This window comes from Delphinus delphis, chromosome 13 (genome assembly GCF_949987515.2).
Source record: "Delphinus delphis chromosome 13, mDelDel1.2, whole genome shotgun sequence".
NCBI lineage: Eukaryota > Metazoa > Chordata > Mammalia > Artiodactyla > Delphinidae > Delphinus > Delphinus delphis.
In genome coordinates, this window is record NC_082695.1 from 8,233,729 (window position 1) to 8,252,946 (window position 19,218).

General features: G+C 43.4%; 1 protein-coding gene across 1 annotated transcript in view; it reads right to left on the minus strand.

The window, feature by feature from the left end:
* P2RX7 (purinergic receptor P2X 7) overlaps positions 1-19,218 on the minus strand; it is a 51,702-nt gene that overhangs the window by 22,882 nt on the left and 9,602 nt on the right. Inside the window, exons 2-5 of the mRNA XM_060029353.1 lie at positions 8,796-8,964; positions 7,610-7,678; positions 3,230-3,302; positions 2,106-2,202 (exon numbers count right to left, since the gene is read on the minus strand). Coding sequence (XP_059885336.1) covers positions 2,106-2,202; positions 3,230-3,302; positions 7,610-7,678; positions 8,796-8,964 — 408 coding nt within the window. The remainder of the gene's footprint in view (positions 1-2,105; positions 2,203-3,229; positions 3,303-7,609; positions 7,679-8,795; positions 8,965-19,218) is intronic.

Here is a 19,218-nt window from a genome sequence, read left to right on the forward strand (position 1 = left end):
AGTTAAAGTTATATTTGTCCCTTGCACACACAAAAAATCTGATTTACGACAGATTCCTGCTATATGCCAGACCCTTTGCCTTTAGAACATTCTAAACCCCACACTTCCTGGGCAATACTCTAAGAATCAAAGGACTACAGGATCCCCTTTACTCCTCTTTCATGACACTTATAATTTTCTATTATGAATTACAGCCCTCTGTACATGTGTCTTATCTCTTCTATCGGTTTGGCCAAAAAGTTCGTTCGGGTTTTTCTGTACGATGTTACGAAATACCCAAACAAACACTTTGGCCAACCCAATATTAGATTGTAAGAGCCTTGGGACCTGCTGCATATCTGGGTCTTCTTGTATTTTACAAAAAATTTAGCACTGCCTCCCTTGTGTATGGTTACATGTAAAATAAATATCTAACACCTACTACATGGTAATGGATGTGTTGGACGAACAATTAAATGAATCATCTTAGTAATCCATTCGTATAACATCTAAGAAACTAAAGTTCCAGGAGTTACTTGCCCAGGGTCATGTAAAATTGCAGCCCAGGGCCCAGAACATTACAGATACACAGTATTTATCTGATGAATGAATGGTGGCAGAGCCAGGACTGAAAACCACAGGCAATCGAGAAACCTCTTGCCTTGAACTAGGGACTCCTTGAACGTAGGCTGATGTCCCACCCAGGTCCTGAACATTCATTCGGTGACAAAGAAACTTCCCTGACCTACAAATGAACCAGGGTTGTGCCATTAACAATTGAGGGCCGGACTGGCTGATACTGCCTAGTGCTTCCCATCCTGACGTAGGAAACTTTTGCCTGAACCTTCTAAGAAGTCAGTTTGGGGAAGTCTTCTCTTTGCCCCAGAGATGCTGATAGTGTGGCCCTGAGTCACATTTGTCTTGAGCTGCACTGTCCAATATAGTCCAACATCTCCTAGGCATTTGTGGCATGTGTGACTATTTAAGTTAAAGTAAAGTAAAAATTCAGTTCAGTTGTGGTAACCACATTTCAGGTGCTTAATAGCCACATGTAGCTAGTGGCTACCATATTGGATGGTGCAGGTACAGAGCCTTTCCATCATTGCGGAAAGTTCCATTGGACAGTGCTGGTCTAGAACCACCACATGTCTAGGGGCAGATCATCTGTGTGTGTGTTATTGGGCATTTACTGTGTGCCAAGCACAGGGCTCACTTTGCAATCACTGTACAAGTATTATCTCATTTAATTCTCACAACAGCCCAGTGAAGTAGGTGCAATTATTATCCTCATTTTATTTTTTAATTTTTTGGCCCCGCCGAGTGGCACGTGGGATCTTAGTTCCCTAACCAGGGATTGAACCCGTGCCCCCCTGTGTTGGAAGCTCGGAGTCTTAACCACTGGACCACCAGGGAAGTCCTATTACCCTCATTTTAAAGACAAGGAAACTGAAGCTCAAAGAGGTTAAGCCACTTGTTCAAGGTCACACAGCAAGGATGTGTTAAAGCCAGGATTTGAATCCAGCTCTCCTTATTCTCTGCTGAAATGCAGCCCTCCCAGTGGTTTCTGAGATTTAACATCAAGTTCTGCCCTCTGGGCCTGACCTTTTGTGTTAAAGAGAAGAGTCAATACAGGGGACCACCAAATCTGTATGTCACTATGAACATTTAACTTAAGAAAACTGCCCTCCCCTTCCATTCCTTTTCCTTCCTTTTCTTCTCCCTTCCCTTCCTCTTCCTTCCTTTTTCCTTTTTCCCCTCCCTCCCTCCCACCTTCTCTTCCTTAATCACTCAGTACAGACACTGGCAGTCTGAAAGGATCCTGCTGTAGCACTGGAGGAGGTACCTGGGGGTGCCCTGGAAGGTACTGGGACAGCCAAGCGACAGGGGCACCCAAGGGTGCTGAAGGTATTAGCTATTTACCAGTTGGTATGGAATGATTTCAGTATTTTAACAACTATCAGGGGCCTCCCAGAGACCACTAGTGTGCCTGGCACAGAAGCCACCAAGCCAGTAAGCCCTGGGACTTGGGGGGACGGTGCTGAGAAGGGAAGTCGGAACAGTGCCTGGCAGAACCTCATCTGCTCAAAGCTGAGGGCCACCGTGTCTGTCCCCTCCCTACAACTCACTCTGGGGCCTTTTCCACTGCCTCCACGGGACACCAGGCGGAGACTTCACAGGTCTTCTGCTTCCCTTTATACTCTATACACCTGCCGGTCTGGATTCCTGTGGGGGTCAAGGGGTCGTAGAAGCACAGGTATGAAAGAACGGGCGGTGGGGGGGGGGAGGAAACTCCACTCAACTCAAGCAAGAGACTATGTTTTTCAACCCAAGCAGTTTCAGTTTCCATGAAACCCATCCAAACCACAAACTTACATAAGAAAAAACAAGCAAGCAACACATAGAACAGTAAGCTTTTCAAAAAAGGATCAAAGAGAACACAGAAAGACCATGGATGCCGTTCGATTTTTTTGGTTTCTTTGCAAGAAAAGATGGCTGAGGGGGGGAGCTGAACAGGGTATATTCTTTTGCCTCGTATAAATGGACTAGAACTTGGCTTCTAAACAGGCATCTGAGTCCCTCTAGGTGCATACAGCATGTACCAGGATGTACAGAGCCATGGAGTAAGCATGGCGCATCTTCCTGGAGTATCGGTGTCATTAACAAATTTTTGAGGGGAAAATTAAATAGTAAATAATATTAATGACCTCTCCACCAACTCAAATGCATATGTATTATGGGATGGAATTGAATATTCATATGCTTTTTTGTGTACAGGTGTATGATAAACAATGATGGTTTTTACTTTTTCTTTTTTGTGGTAATTTTTTTATTATGTGCCTTAAGTTAAAACAAGAGCTTTGGAAATTCTGAAGGTTAATATTGTCCCCAGGTGCCCTGGGGGTACACATTCATCCTTTTCAACCTTTGGGGAAATTCAAGAGGAAACACTTAGAACACTCAGATGATGCTATAGGCCATTCAGTTTTTCTATCAATGAGAACCCTGAAGGGGCTAATTCTGCGAGGTTTTCAGGAGCTGCTCTCACTGGGAGTTAGAGTCACATTCATAGTCAGCAGCTGGTCCTCTGGGTTCAGAGTCGAGGCATGGGGCAGGTACAGGCTCATCCATGGCCTGGGGAGGGTGGACGAAGGCAGCTGAGAGCCAGAGGCTAAAAATCTGGGCATCTCGAATGTCACCAAGATTCCAGACCATCCACCCACGGGGTCTCAGGAAAAGAAACAGAACATACCTTTGCTCTTTGGACCCATCCATCCCTTTTTACAGCCCCGGTCAGAGGAACAGAGCGTCCCGCGGGTGGGGTACTGCAGAGAGAAGGACAAGGTAGTGAGGAATAAGCATCGTGTGTCCCTGCGATACAGAAGGGCAGATGTCTATGTCCACACAAAAGCTTGCACATAATGCCAAGAAAACGGAGCAGCCCAAATATCCACCAGTAGATGAATGGACAACTAAAATCCAGGACATTCATCCAGTGGAATGTTATCTGGCTGGCCACAGATAGGAATGAATGAAGTACTGGTACCTGCTACAATGTAGATGAAACTTGAAACATGATGGATGCTAGGTGAAAGAAGCCAGATACGAAAGACCACATATTGTATGATTCTGTGTATATGAAATGTTCAGAACAGGCAAATCCATGGACAAAAGGGTGATCAGTGGTCGCAGGGGCTGAGGGAAGCGGGAATGGGAGTGACTGCTAATGGATATGAGGTTTCATTTTGGAATAATGAAAATGTTCTGGAAACTGATAGTGATAATGGCTGCACAGCTCGGCGAATATACTAAAAACCACTAAATGGTACACTTTAAAATGGTGAATTTTATGGTATGTGAATTACATCTCAATAAAAAATAAAAATTAATGAAATTCTAAGAAGCGTATGCCAGGGGCCACTTTCGGGGACAACCCTTGTGTTGGAGAGCAGGGGGCCTGGTTCAAGCAGCCCTGTGGCTCCAGAAACAAGTGAAGCGGACAGGCACGAAGTCTCAGCAGGAAATGTGGAAATAAAGGACTCCAGCCAGCACTCTCTCCTGGCCTGAGAAAATGAGGTCAATCAGCTTTCAATAAGAGCTGAGGACAGAATGAGGAGAAGAAAAATGAGATGACTTGGTTTATGCATACTCGGCTTCCCATTTTTCAGGGACCAGGTTTACCGGCCCGTCTTGGGGAAACCAGAACCTCTGTGAAAATAGCCTCTTCTGTGCAATTTTACAGAGCTTCAGGGGAGTCCCCAGGCTTGGACCCAGGTACAACCAGGTTCGGCAATAGCTGCACCCTTTTCTAGCTGAGTGGCCTCAGCCAAGGAACTTTGCCTCGCTGAGCCTCAGTTTCCTTCCCTGTAAAAGGGGAATGAACAGATTTGTCTCATATGGTTGTTGTGAAAATTAAATGAATTATGATGAGAAAGGGTTTAGCACATGGCTCTTGCTCAGTGAACGTTTCCTGTAGTTTTCAATCTCTTTCATGTTCTCTTTTCTTCCCAAGTTGCTTTCTTCCTGTTACCCAGCATGTCCTTGGTTTGCTGCCCTTGTGACCTCCAACTACACTATGAACCGTTTGAATACAAGGCCTGGGTCATATCTTTGTAGTTTGAGTGCCTGATACATAGTGGGTCTTGATGAATGTGGAATGAATGAATGAATGAACAAATGATCATTTACTGTGGCTCATGGGAAGCTATGTTATTTTGATTATTGACTGGAAAGAAATCTCAGGAAAGAAGATAAACTGACTCTATTTTACTCTCCAAAAGAAATTCCAAAATTAAAAGAAAATAAAGACGTGGGACTTCCCTGGTGGCGCAGTGGATAAGACTCCGCGCTCTCAGTGCAGGGGGCCCGGGTTTGATCCCTGGTCAAGGAACTAGATCCCACATGCATGCTGCAACTAAGAGTTCGCATGCCGCAACTAAGGAGCTGGCGAGCCGCAGCTAAGACCCAGTGCAACCAAATAAATAAATAATAAATAAATAAATATATTTTTTAAAAAGACGTTTTAATCATCTCTTTTTGTGGTTGTCACATGCGTTGACGATGGCCACAAATTCTTTGTCGCTCTTGCCATTGGGAGGTAGAGGGTTTCCCCTTCCCTTTGGGCTGGGCTGGCTCTGACCAAATAACCAACAGAAGGCAGTGGAAGTAATGCTGTGTCAGCTCTAGTACTGAGCCTGGGAGGCCTGGAAGCTTCTTTTGGTTTGGGGGAACCTGAGCTGCTATGAGGAAGTTTAGAAAGACTATGCGGAGAGACTCTGGAAGGAGGAGAAGCCTTGAGAGTCCCCGGAGAGGAAGAAAAGGCCAGCCATCCCGGTACCCCAGCTGAGCCTCCGAATGGTGCTAGCCCCAGCCGCTATCCGACTGCAGCGCCGTGAGAGATCCCATGCAGATCCCAAGATCAGCAGAACTGCCTAGCTAAGGTCAGTCAACCACTGAACTATGAAAGCTCGTAAAATGCTTGTTGCTTTAAGTCCACCAGGTTCAGGGTAGTTTGTTATGCAGCAATAGATAATTATAACCAATGTCTCTTCATTTTGGTGTACCGCTGGGGTTTGGCCATATTTACTGAGTCAAGCCCTGTCCTTGACTTCCACCTCTTGATCAGAGTTAGGGTGGGTGTCAGTATGCAAAGAGAGGAGGCGAATATCCCATTAGAGCAACCCAAACCAGCTTGGGTCACAGGTTAAAATCCCAAGAGTTACATAGCGTTCTCTGGGCTGCTGTTTGAGTTCCAGTCAGTCTGAGTGACATCCTGTCTGAGAAAGAGTAACTTGTCATTCGAACCGTCACAGCTCGCATTTATCCAGTGCTTACAATGTATTATGCCTTGTTTCCAGCCTGTCACAGAGATTCGCTCATTTGTTTCAAAAATCCTAAGAGCTAGGTTTTGTAATTAGCCCCATTTTGCAAATGAACATATCAAGGCACAGAGTGGTGAAGCTACCTGCCCAAAGTCACAAAGCTAATACGTCAAGTATTAAACCATTTACAGTCTAGCTCCTAAATCCAGGCTCTGGGCTACCCTAACTGTCTTCCTTACCAGTCTCAGTAACTTGAAAAGTGCTGTGGGGGACTTCCCTGGTGGTCAAGTGGTTAGGACTCTGAGCTCTCACTGCTGAGGGCACGAGTTCAACCCCTGGTCGGGGAACAAAAATCCCACAAGCCGCAGCAAGCCAAAAAAAGAAACGAAAAGGAAAGCGTCTGTGCAAAGTACCACAGGGGTGGAGGGTAAGTAGCAATTCCAGAGTATGGGAAGCAAAACTGGCCCCAAACTGGCCCCAAACTGGACACAATTTTGGATGCTGCTGGGAAGGGAGGTGGGAGGGAGTGTTTAGTTGGACTGATGCCTGCTACTTCGTTAGAGTAGCAGGAACATTTAAGGGGAGATGGGGGCAAGGTAAACATAGAGAGGTCTACTTTTAGGGGAACGTCATTGAGATAGACACCAAGGGAATGTTAGCTTGTTTCCAAGTTTAGGTAGAAATGACGCCAAAGACTGTAATGAGATAGAGCTTATCCACCCTGATCTCTCAGACACTCAGAAATCTAGGCCTTGTCACCAGAGTAGGCTGACGAGCAAGACCCACAGGCAAGGCTGGTCTTCCCCACAGGCTGGGGACCTGCTCAATATTGCCACAGCGTTGTGCCCCTCAGTTGGGACGGTCCCTGGTAAAGCGCAGGTGAGTTACTCGAGAGGGGAACAGCAGGAGTGTGTTGCCTAGACAAATTTTGCTATAGACAAACTTACCAGAATAGCTAGTTATCACTTTACAGAGCAGAGAGCAGGACTGGGATGGGACAGAATAGGACCAGTATGTTTTGATAGGGAAGAAAGTTTTCCAGAAAAAGTAGGGGAAGGTGGAGAGTACGGAGAGGGCAATGCTCCCATGTCTCCCTCCTTCACCACTACCCACTCCCGCCTTCACCACTACCCACTAGCCATGTCTCCCGCCATCACCACTACCACCCATGCAGTCTGGGAAAGACTGCATGGGTGGTAGTGGTGACGGCAAGAGACATGGGAGCATTCCTACCTGATATAGAGCCTAAAACTCTAAGAAGTGGGATGAAAAATCAAACTTGATTCCCAGGCTGGCCCTGCAGGCAGTTCACAGTGGACCGTGGCAGAAGCTGTGAATGAGGACAACTGGATTCTAAGCTTGGCTCTGCCTCCAGCAAGCTGTTTGACATTGGGGAGGTCACTGAACCTCTCTGATCTTTGTGCTGACCTGTAAAATGGGGCTGGGAATGCTGTTACCCCCCTAAAGTTCAAGTGAGGCTCCACTGAAACATGAGGTGCTGTGCAAAGGCCAAGGATCCCTGTTGTCATGAGCTGCACAGGGAGTGAGCGATGGAGAAAGGGGGCCTTGAGCTGCACAGGCTCCTAGTGCTGGAGCTGGAGACCCAGGGGGACAGATCAAGATCTGGTGGTTACAGAGGGAGAACTACAACATCTTCTCGCCCTTTCCACCCAGCCCAGATCTACACCCCTGCTTTGTAGCAAGCAGAGGCTCAGTAAATATTCGCAGGCTCCAAAACATGCCTGGTGTCAGTTTCCATTTCCTCTGACCTGTGTCTCTTCCAGGAACTCTTGTCACCCATCACATCTTACCTCAGGACACAACCCTTGCTCTTGGCCTTCTATCTTGAGAAAGTTTGTCATCACAAAAAAAGAGTTCCCCTGCAGAGAAAAAGGAGAGAAGGCAAATGTAAAGCCCTTGAGAACAGAACTACTTAATCATAGTAATCCAGCTGGCCAAGTGCCTGGGGGCAAACCTTTCCACTCTTCTAAATTTCAGTCTAGAAATCAGGGTCTGGAAGCAACTGACAGCCCTGAGGCCTAATAGCAAAGCTGGATGAGCCGCCCTGCTGAGCTGAGGGAGAGCAGAGGAACAGTTCAAATTGATTGAGCATTGGTTTTCCATTCCAGCCTCAAACGCAGCCTTTTCATTTTTCGGACACAGTGAAAACCCGCTAAGTTGAAATTCAAGAGACCTGGGGAGGCAGAGGTGGAGGTGTCACCTCCATCAGAAGGCTGTTCAGATTATCCAGGACTTTAATGAAAGGGCAGTAGGTCATCCCACCACCTGGGAAATAGCTGGAGGTTTTAATGACCCACTGTTAGAGACAAAAACGGATAGCAGCTTGGCTTTTATGGTTTTGAAAAGCTTTCCAGCTCCCAAGGGCTGCCAACGTGCCCTTTTGTCCCTCCAACCCCCCATCTGTTCTGTTTTGTTCTCAACCCCACTTCAGTTTCTCCCTTTTGAGAATTCTACTTTCATTTTCTCTTCTTGCAAATTGAGACAATCTCATGCCCTTTCTTTGTGAGCCACACCCTTCCTTTCCCTTGTGCAAAACTGTACCCAAGAGTGTTTTTCTGGAGACATTTTTGTTGATAAAATGTCACACAAACAATATAGAAGGGCTGGTCCCCTCTAGGCAGAAAGTTCTTTACCTTTCTGGATCTAGGCAAAGTTTGCTAACTTGATGGCCCTGCTTCTGAAAAACTGTGTATAAATCAAGTGTGAGTGAATCAAATCATGTTTTCAATGCACCAGGACACACTGCTATTTTGAGAAACCCTGTAGGACTTGATAAAGCAAAGAATCATCTCCTTCGAGTTGCTGGATCTGACCCAATTTTGCAATTTTTAGGTTTTCTCAGTTGGGATTTTCACAGAGCTTTTTAAATGGGGCCAGTGTTTTTCTGGAGTGAGGCTCTAGGTCCCAGGGAGGGGTGCGAGGTCCTGGGGACAGTGACCAGGGATGAGTCCTGGGAGGATGCTGATAAGTGCTCACCTGCAAGGGGACAGTGTAATCTGCCGTGTCGAAGACATTCCACACTACCTTCTTCAGTCCGTTCTCCATAATCTCCTTTTTCACCTCTCCCACCCCTTTCACCTTGGCATGCACAGAACTGATGACAGGTTCTTTCCATTGGTACCGCTTGTCATTCACCAAAGCAAAGCTAAATGGCAGACACAGAAAAGCATCAATGGTTTTCTCAAGTGAGGCACAGTGCATCGGTTTTGGATGCAGGTTCCGAAAGTCACCTCCATTAAAATCCTAGCTTGCTGGGTGACTTCAGGCAAGTGACTTGCCATCTCTGTGACTCATTTTCCTTACCTGTAAAATGGGAAGAATAGTCATACCTACCTCATAGGGTTGTTGTGAGGATGGAACGAGATATGCATGCAAACTCCACAGCGCTATATCTGGAGCATGGTGAGCTTTCACTACATAGAAACTATTGGCCCCAGTACCAACTTCTAATATTGCCTAATATACACCCTAATTTATAGGTTGCCTTCTCAAATACCAAAGTCCACCCCAGGTTGGTCCACCAGCTTTGTTTTGGGGCTCAGTAACACATTAGCATCTTTTTAAGGGTGTGTCCAGCAGGTCAGCCTCCTGTTTTCCAGAAACACCCACCTGATTTACAAATAATATGGATAATAGCAGCTACCCTTTATTGAGCACTTAGTACATGCCATGTGCTCTGTATGCATCCTCTCCTTTAATGTTCACAACAGCAATAGGAGATGGTTACTGTAATCATCACCCTTTTGTAGATGAGGGAATGGGCTCAGAGAGGTGAAGGAACTTGCCCAAGGTTACACAGGTAGTCAGTGGCAGGACTGAGTTCCTTGATTGGTCTACCTTATAGCCCAGAGCCAGACCTCTTAACCATGTACTGTACTTGTACCTGCATCATGTGGCTCTGCCTCTGGTTTCCTGCCTTTTGATCCATTCATTAGCTGTTTTTAAATCTTCTTTAGAATATGAATCTAAATTATATGGTGGGGGAAGAGAGGGAGAAAGTGGAATTGATAACTAAAAATGGTAGATTCCATCCCCATTTATGTCTTTTCCCTGTCTCCCATTGCCCTGAATAATTGAGTTTATTTTGTTTTTTTTTGGCCATGCCGTATGGCACATGGGATCCTAGGTCCCTGACCAGGGATTGAACCCACACTCCCATGCAGTGGAAGCATGGAGTCTTAACCACTGGACTGCCAGGAAAGTCCTTAAGAGTTTATTTTAAATGCTTTGTTTATTCATTTGGCAGGTGCCTATTTTGGTCTCTTCCCTCTGCTCAGTCTCTGATATCTGAATGATATTAGGAAGTCTAAGCCAATGGATGCCCTCTATGAGCTGACATTGGGAAACCAAGACACAGTGGGCCAAGGCTTGGTCCCAGCTGTTCTCAACCTTGGCTGTACAGTATAATTACTTAGGGAGCTTTCAAAATTGCAGCTCCCCAGTCTTATCCCTGGAAACTCTGATTCAGAAGGTCTGGAGAGTTAACCAGGTACCTATATATTTTTCTAAAGTTGATTTTAATGCACTGCCAGGGTTGAGGACCCCTGGGACACTCACGGAAAGACAGGTCACATTTGGCAATATGAAGTACTGTACATTTGAAATGCATTCCCCATGCCCCAACAATTCCACTCTTAGGTACATGCCCCAGAGAAACCCTCAAACATGTGCCCAAGGAGTCATATACAAGAAAGTATAAAGTTGTACTATTTGCAATAGGGAAAACTGGAAAAAACCTAAATGTCCTTGAACATTGAATGGGTGAATAAATTGTTGGATTCATCCAATGGGATGTTCTGCAACAGTGAAAATGAATGGAGAGCTGCTTGTATCAATATGGAAATAACATAATATTGAGTAAGCAAAGCATGCCACAGAATGAGAGAAAGTTTAAAGTAATTCAAAAAACATTATATACTTAAACAAATACCTGTCCACGCATATTCATAGCAGCACTATTCACAATAGTCAAAAGGTGGAAACAATCAAAATGTTCATTAAAAGATGAATGGATAAACAAAATGTGGTCTATCCAAACAATGGAATATTATCTACCCACAAATGGGAATGAAAGGATGCATGTGTTATACTGTGGATGAACCTCAAAAAACATTGTGCCAAGTGAAAGAAGACAGACACAAAAGGCCACTTAGTGTATGATTCCACTTATATAAAATGTCCAGAATAGGTAAATTCATTGAGACAGAGAGTGGATTTATGGCTGCCAGGGGCTGGGGGAAGAGGTAAATGGAAGTAACCGCATAACGAAGTTTGCGTTTTGGGAGATAAAAATGTTTTGGAACTAGATAGAGGTGGTGGTTGCACAGCATTGTGAAGGCACTAAATGCCACTGACTTGTTCACTTTAAGTCGTTAATTTTTATGTTCTATGAATTTCACCTCAATTAAAAAAGGGAAACAGGAAACTTCCACAAGCCTCTTAGATAGATAGCCTCATCCATCAGAGGGCAGACAGCAGAAGCAAGAACTACAATCCTGCAGCCTGTGGAACAAAAACGACATTCACAGAAAGATAGACAAGATGAAAAGGCAGAGGGCTATGTACCAGATGAAGGAACAAGATAAAACCCCAGAAAAACAACTAAATGAAGTGGAGATAGGCAACCTTCCAGAAAAAGAATTCAGAATAATGATAGTGAAGATGATCCAGGACCTCGGAAAAAGAATGGAGGCAAAGATCGAGAAGATGCAAGAAATGTTTAACAAAGACCTAGAAGAATTAAAGAACAAACAAACAGAGATGAACAATACAATAACTGAAATGAAAACTACACTAGAAGGAATCAATAGCAGAATAACTGAGGCAGAAGAACGGATAAGTGACCTGGAAGACAGAATGGTGGAATTCACTGCTGCGGAACAGAATAAAGTAAAAAGAATGAAAAGAAACGAAGACAGCCTAAGAGACTTCTGGGACAGCATTAAATGCAACAACATTTGCATTATAGGGGTCCCAGAAGGAGAAGAGAGAAAGGACTTGAGAAAATATTTGAAGAGATTATAGTCGAAAACTTCCTAACATGGGAAAGGAAATAGCCACCCAAGTCCAGGAAGCACAGAGAGTCCCATACAGGATAAATCCAAGGAGAAACACGCTGAGACATGTAGTAATCAAATTGGCAAAAATTAATGACAAAGAAAAATTATTGATAGCAGCAAAGGAAAAATGACAAATAACATACAAGGGAACTCCCATAAGGTTAACAGCTGATTTCTCAGCAGAAACTCTACAAGCCAGAAAGGAGTGGGATGATATACTTAAAGTGATGAAAGGGAAGAACCTACAACCAAGATTACTCTGCCCAGAAAGGATCTCATTCACATTTGATGGAGACATCAAAAGCTTTACAGACAAGCAAAAGCTAAGAGAATACAGCACCCCCAAACCAGCTCTACAACAAATGCTAAAGGAACTTCTCTAAGTGGGAAACACAAGAGTTTCCCAAACAAAACACAAATGTTTTGTTCCTACAAAAACAAACCCAAAACAATTAAGAAAATGGTAATAAGAACATACATATCAATAACTACCTTGAACGTGAATAGATTAAATGCTCCAACCAAAAGACACAGGCTTGCTGAATGGATACAAAACCAAGACCCATATATATGCTGTCTACAAGAGACCCACTTCAGACCTAGGGACACATACAGACTGAAAGTGAGGGGATGGAAAAAGATATTCCATGCAAATGGAAATCAAAAGAAAGCTGGAGTAACAATGCTCCTATCAGATGAAATAGACTTTCAAATAAAGAATGTTGCAAGAGACAAGGAAAGACACTATATAATGATCAAGGGATCAATCCAAGAAGAAGAAATAACAATTATAAATATATATGCACCCAACATAGGAGCACCTCAATATATAAGACAATTGCTAACAGCTATAAAAGAGGAAATCGACAGTAACACAGTAATAGTGGGGGACTTTAACACCTCACTTACACCAATGGACAGATCATCCAAGCAGAAAATTAATAAGGAAACACAAGCTTTAAACGACACAATAGGCCAGATAGATTTAATTGATATTTATACGACATTCCACCCAAAAGCAGCAGATTACACTTTCTTCTCAAGTGCGCACGGAACATTCTCCAGGGTAGATCACATCCTGGGTCACAAATCAAGCCTCAGTAAATTTAAGAAAATTGAAATCATATCAAGCATCTTTTCTGACCACAACGCTATGAGATTAGAAATGATTTACAGGGAAAAAAATGTAAAAAACACAAACACATGGATGCTAAACATACGTTACTAAATAACCAAGAGATCACTGAAGAAATCAAAGAGGAAATAAAAAAATACCTAGAGACAAATGACAATGAAAACACGACGATCCAAAACCTATGGGATGCAGCAAAAGGAGTTGTAAGAGGGAAGTTTATAGCTATACAAGCCTACCTCAAGAAACAAGAAAATCTCAAATAAACAATCTAACGTTACACCTAAAGGAACTAGAGAAAGAAGAACAAACAAAACCCAAAGTTAGCAGAAGGAAAGAAATCATAAAGATCAGAGCAGAAATAAATGAAATAGAAACAAAGAAAACAATAGCAAAGATCAATAAAACTAAAAGCTGGTTATTTGAGAAGATAAACAAAATTCATAAACCATTAGCCAGACTCATCAAGAAAAAGAGGGAGAGGACTCAGATCAATAAAAATAGAAATGAAAAAGGAGAAGTTACAACAGACACCGCAGAAATACAAAGCATCTTAAGAGACTACTACAAGCAACTCTATGCCAATAAAATGGACAACCTGGAAGAAACAGACAAATTCTTAGAAAGGTATTACCTTCCAAGACTGAACCAGGAAGAAATAGAAAATATGGACAGACCAATCACAAGTAATGAAATTGAAACTGTGATTAAAAATCTTCCAACAAACAAATGTCCAGGGCCTGATGGCTTCACAGGTGAATTCTGTCAAACATTTAGAGAAGAGGTAACACCCATCCTTCTCAAACTCCTCCAAAAAATTGCATAGGAAGGAAAACTCCCAAACTCATTCTGTGAGGCCACCATCACCCTGATACCAAAACCAGACAAAGATACTACAAAAAGAGAAAATTACAGACCAATATCACTGATGAATATAGATGCAAAAATCCTCAACAAAATACTAGCAAACAGAATCCAACAACACACTAAAAAGATCATACACCATGATCAAGTGGGATTTATCCCAGAGATGCAAGGATTCTTCAATATACACAAATCAATCAATGTGATACACCATATTAACAAATTGAAGAATAAAAACCATATGATCATCTCAATAGATGCAGAAAAAGCTTTTGACAAAATTCAACACCCATTTATGATAAAAACTCTCCAGAAAGTGGGCATAGAGAGAACCTATTTCAACATAATAAAGGCCATATACGACAAACCCAAAGCAAACATCATTCTCAGTGTTGAAAAACTGAAAGCCTTTCCTCTAAGATCAGGAACAAGACAAGGATGTCCACTCTCACCACTATTATTCAACATAGTTTTGGAAGTCCTAGCTATGGCAATCAGAGAAGAAAAAGAAATAAAAGGAATACAAATTGGAAAAGAAGAAGTAAAACTGTCACTGTTTGAAGAAGACATGATACTATACATAGAGAATCCTAAAGATGCCACCAGAAAACTACTAGAGCTAATCAATGAATTGGTAAAGTTGCAGGATACAAAATTAATGCACAGAAATCTCTTGCATTCCTATACACTAATGATGAAAAATCTGAAAGAGAAATTAAGGAAACACTCCCATTTACCATTGCAACAAAAAGAGTAAAATACCTAAGAATAAACCTACCTAGGGAGACAAAAGACCTGTATGCAGAAAACTATAAGACACTGATGAAAGAAATTAAAGATGATACAAACAGATGGAGAGATATACCATGTTCTTGGATTGAAACAATCAATATTGTGAAAATGACTATACTACCCAAAGCAATCTACAGATTCAATGCAATCCCTATCAAATTACCAACGGCATTTTTTACAGAACTAGAACAAAAAATCTTAAAATTTGTATGGAGACACAAAAGACCCCGAATAGCCAAAGCAGTCTTGAGGGAAAGAAGCATTGCTGGAGGAATCAGACTCGCTGACTTCAGACTATACTACAAAGCTACAGTAATCAAGACAATATGGTACTAGCACAAAAACAGAAATGTAGATCAATGGAACAGAACAGAAAGCCCAGAGATAAACCTACGCACCTATGGTTGACTAATCTATGACAAAGGAGGCAAGGATATACAATGGAGAAAAGTGAGTCTCTTCAATAAGTGGTGCTGGGAAAACTGGACAGCTATATGTAAAAGAATGAACTTAGAACACTCCCTAACACCATACACAAAAATAAACTCAAAATGGATTCGAGACCTAAATGTAAGACCAGACACTATAAAACTCTTAGAGGAAAACATAGGAAAAACACTCTTTGACATAAATCACAGCAAGATCTTTTTTGATCCACCTCCTGGTGGTGCAGTGGTTGAGAGTCCACCTGCCGATGCAGGGGACACGGGTTCGTGCCCTGGTCTGGGAAGTTCCCACATGCCGTGGAGCGGCTGGGCCCGTGAGCCGTGGCCGCTGAGCCTGCGCGTCTGGAGCCTGTGCTCCGCAACAGGAGAGGCCACAGCAGTGAGAGGTCCGTGTACCGCAGAAAAAAAAAAAAACAGAAAAAATAAAAAAACATAGAATAACAAACACCAAATTCAAGGGGGATATTTATAAGGGAAGATGAAAGAGAGTGGGATAAAGGCTAGGTTTTCAGGGAGCAAAAACTGGGTTAGTAATTAAGTTGGATGGTCCTACCTGAGTGTTCATTATTCTCGATCTATTTTCATATTTCTATAACATTCATCAAGAAAGCTCATCAAGAAAGACGCTGGGTTGGCCTTCCCTGGCCTTCCAGTGGGTAAGACTCCACACTCCCAATGCAGGGGGCCTGGGTTTGATTCCTGGTTCGGGAACTAGATCCCACATGCATGCCTCAACTAAGAGTCTGCGTGCTACAACGAAGAGTCCGCATGCCGCCACTAAAGATCCCACATGCCAAAACGAAGATCCCACGTGCTGCACTTAAGACCTGGCGCAGCCTAAATAAATAAATATATTTTTTAAAAAATGAAAGACGTTGGGGCCAGAGATCCAGATTTGAGATCCAATCAGCATATATGAGACAGAGCTATTCAATGTAATTCCATAGACAAATACAATAATACTTACTCAACAATATATTTCAGTCTAGCATCACAACGTGCACATGTATGTGCAATGTTCTTTTGTGCTGGATGCTGCAACAGCCTCCCAGTATAACACTGGGTCAGTTTGGCCCTCCATTTGGGAAGCTCAGTCTCTCATATTCATCCCAAAATGCACAACATGTTATAGATCAGCCTTAATGGAATCCAACCCTCTCATAAATCAGAAAACTTGCTTTTATATAATAATGAACATATCATTTTAAGAATTGGGGCTTCCCTGGTGGCGCAGTGGTTGAGAGTCCGCCTGCCGATGCACGGGACACGGGTTCGTGCCCCGGTCCGGGAAGATCCCACATGCCGCGGAGCGGCTGGGCCCGTGAGCCATGGCCACTGAGTCTGTGTGTCCGGAGCCTGTGCTCCGCAACGGGAGAGGCCGCAACAGTGAGAGGCCCGCGTACCGCAAAAAAAAAAAAAAAAGAATTAAAATGCTTCAGAGATGCATCAAAGGGAAAAAAAAGGAAGAGAAAGAGTTTGCAGTATCCTGCCCTATGGAAGGAACATTCTAATGACTGTCCCAGCAGCTCTCTCCTCACCTGCTTGGTGACTCAGACAAGCCATGCCACCTCTCTGGGCCATGGATTTAGTCCCTGAATGAGGGGATAACTGCCTGGCTCCCTAATCCCTATGACCTTTTGTCTCTAAGAAGCTACTATTCTCTGCATTCTGAAGAGGGCAAAACCACTGGTCCCTGGAGCGAACAGGGCAGCTGGGGTTTCAGCCGGGCCTTGTAGGATGAGTAGAGAGCGGGGAGAGGAAAGCTGAAGAGTCTGGGAAGGTGGAAGAGAATGAATGTGATAGAAGCCTGGGTCCTCACAGGCCAGGCTGGCTGAAGAGGAGAGCTGTAGTGGGGCAGAGGAGGGAAGGATGGAGAGTGAGGTCAGCCCAGGGAGTCCTCAGTGGCACACTGCACCTGACTCACCAGATGTAGAGCAAGGTGCCCACTATGAAGAGCTTCTTCAGAGTCCCAATCCATAAGTTTTCAATGAGAACAACTTTCGCAGACGTATGCTGGCAGCTCAGGTGGAATCGACAGTAAGCCATGGTAAGAGAGTCCTCAAAGCACCACGAGGAGGAAGTGCCTCTCAGCAAAGCCTGACTTGCCCTCACAGAGCTCACTGAACAAAGGTAACACTAGAGTGAAAGGATGTGACCTGAAAGTGAACTACCCTTCCATCAGGTTAACTGACGCTTACACCGGGGGCCAATAGATATTTTCGTGGGCCTCCAAGAGAACCATTGGTCCTGCACACTCTGTGCCTCATGGAGAAGTTGAGCCTGCATCCTCTGTGTCTTATATTTAAAATCCCAAGAGAAGAATCTGATTATGTCCAACCCTGATCCATTCAGCTGTAGGCGGAGGTCAGGAAAGGGCCAGGGGCAGCCAGAGATGCACCGAGAAGCAAGTGGAGGAGAGCCTGCATCCCCAAGGCAAGTTAAATGCCGGTTGTGTTAGTTTCCCTTTGCTGCTGTAACAGACCACCATGAACTTTGTGACTTAAAATAACAGAAACATTTTTCTCTTAGTTTTGGGGGTCAGATGCCTAGAATCATTCTTACAGGACTAAAATCAAGGTGATGGCAGGCCTGGTCCCTTCTGGAGCTCCACTAGAGAGTCTGTTCTCATCTCTTCCAGCTTCTGGAGACTGCCTTGGTATCCCTGGGCTCACAGCCGCATCACTCCAACCTCAGCTCCTCTTGTCACAGCTCCTTTTTTTGATTTTGACCCTCTTGCCTCCCCTTGATAAGGACTCTTGTGATCACACTGGGGCCACTCAGATAATCAAGAATAATCTGTCCATCTCGAGACCTTGAACTTAATCACATCTTCAAAGTTCCTTTTGCCACAGAAGGTGACATATTCACAAGTTCCACAGATTAGGACATGGAGATTTTGGTGTGGGGCGGGGAGGCATTATTCAGCCTGTTCTACTCTGCCCCGCCTTTCCTTGAACTAGCTAGTGAGAGGGTTCAGTTTCTTGTAACCCACAGCTTGGCTAAGACATCACCCGCCCTTCTAATACACTCTGACTATTGCACTTCTTCTCCACCATCTAGTATACCTGGAAAACCCTTCCTTTTCATACTTCCCAAACTATGTCCCCCTCATTCAAAAAACGCCTACTGCAGAACACAATACTTTCTACGCATCCTACTGTATGGAGAGTAGAGAGTGAGTCCTAACCTATTAGTTAACGTTTACCAGCTAGAGGAAATATAATGGATACATGTAAAGGCATTGAGCTCCAAAACTCAGTTATGCATATACAGGCCATGGACCACCCAGATTGGCAGAGGTTTATCTTAGAGACCCCAAATTTCAAATAACTCTAAACCCATATTAACCAATGTTATGTTATATCATCTAGAAAACAAAACCCAGAAAACTAGTGTTGTCTAAAACTTTGGTGAGAGAAGTAGAATATTCCACTTGAGGGTGGTGATAAGCCAATGCCCTATGCCCTAATTAGGCAGCAAGCAGTGGGAGCCCCGAGTTCAGGTCTTATAAGCCACATTTTTTAAGAGAATCCCGTTTGCTGTTGTAAAAATAGAAGTTTCACAGAAAAGCACAAAGAACATGAAAAGGTTCCAACGTTCTCCCTCCCAGAGGTTTTCACTGTGGAAACTTTGAGAGTATCTTCCAGATGTCTCTTTATGCCCCCACCTAGACACACAAACATGGCCATGCTCTACATGCTATTATATAACCTGCTGTTTTTACTCAATAATATGTTATTAACTCTTTCCACAACAGTATTGATAAATGTATGATAAAGATAGATCTATGATATGTAACCACTTTGAATAGTTACGGAGTATTCTAGTATTCAGGTTGGAACATATGAAATTGCCCATTTTGTAGACCAAAACAGTAGAATATTGGCAATTTCATACGGTTCAGCCTAAGAAGTGAATTGTGAAAATTTGCCAGCTGGTCTCTTACTGATGGATATTTAAATGGAACTTTTGTTCATTTTTCCCACTTATAAACATTTTTGATAATCTTGATATAGCTTTTACTACATGCCAAGCACTCTTCTAAGTGTATATTAATAATAAATATTAACTCTTTCAATCCTAACCTTCCCAAAAATAATCCTGTA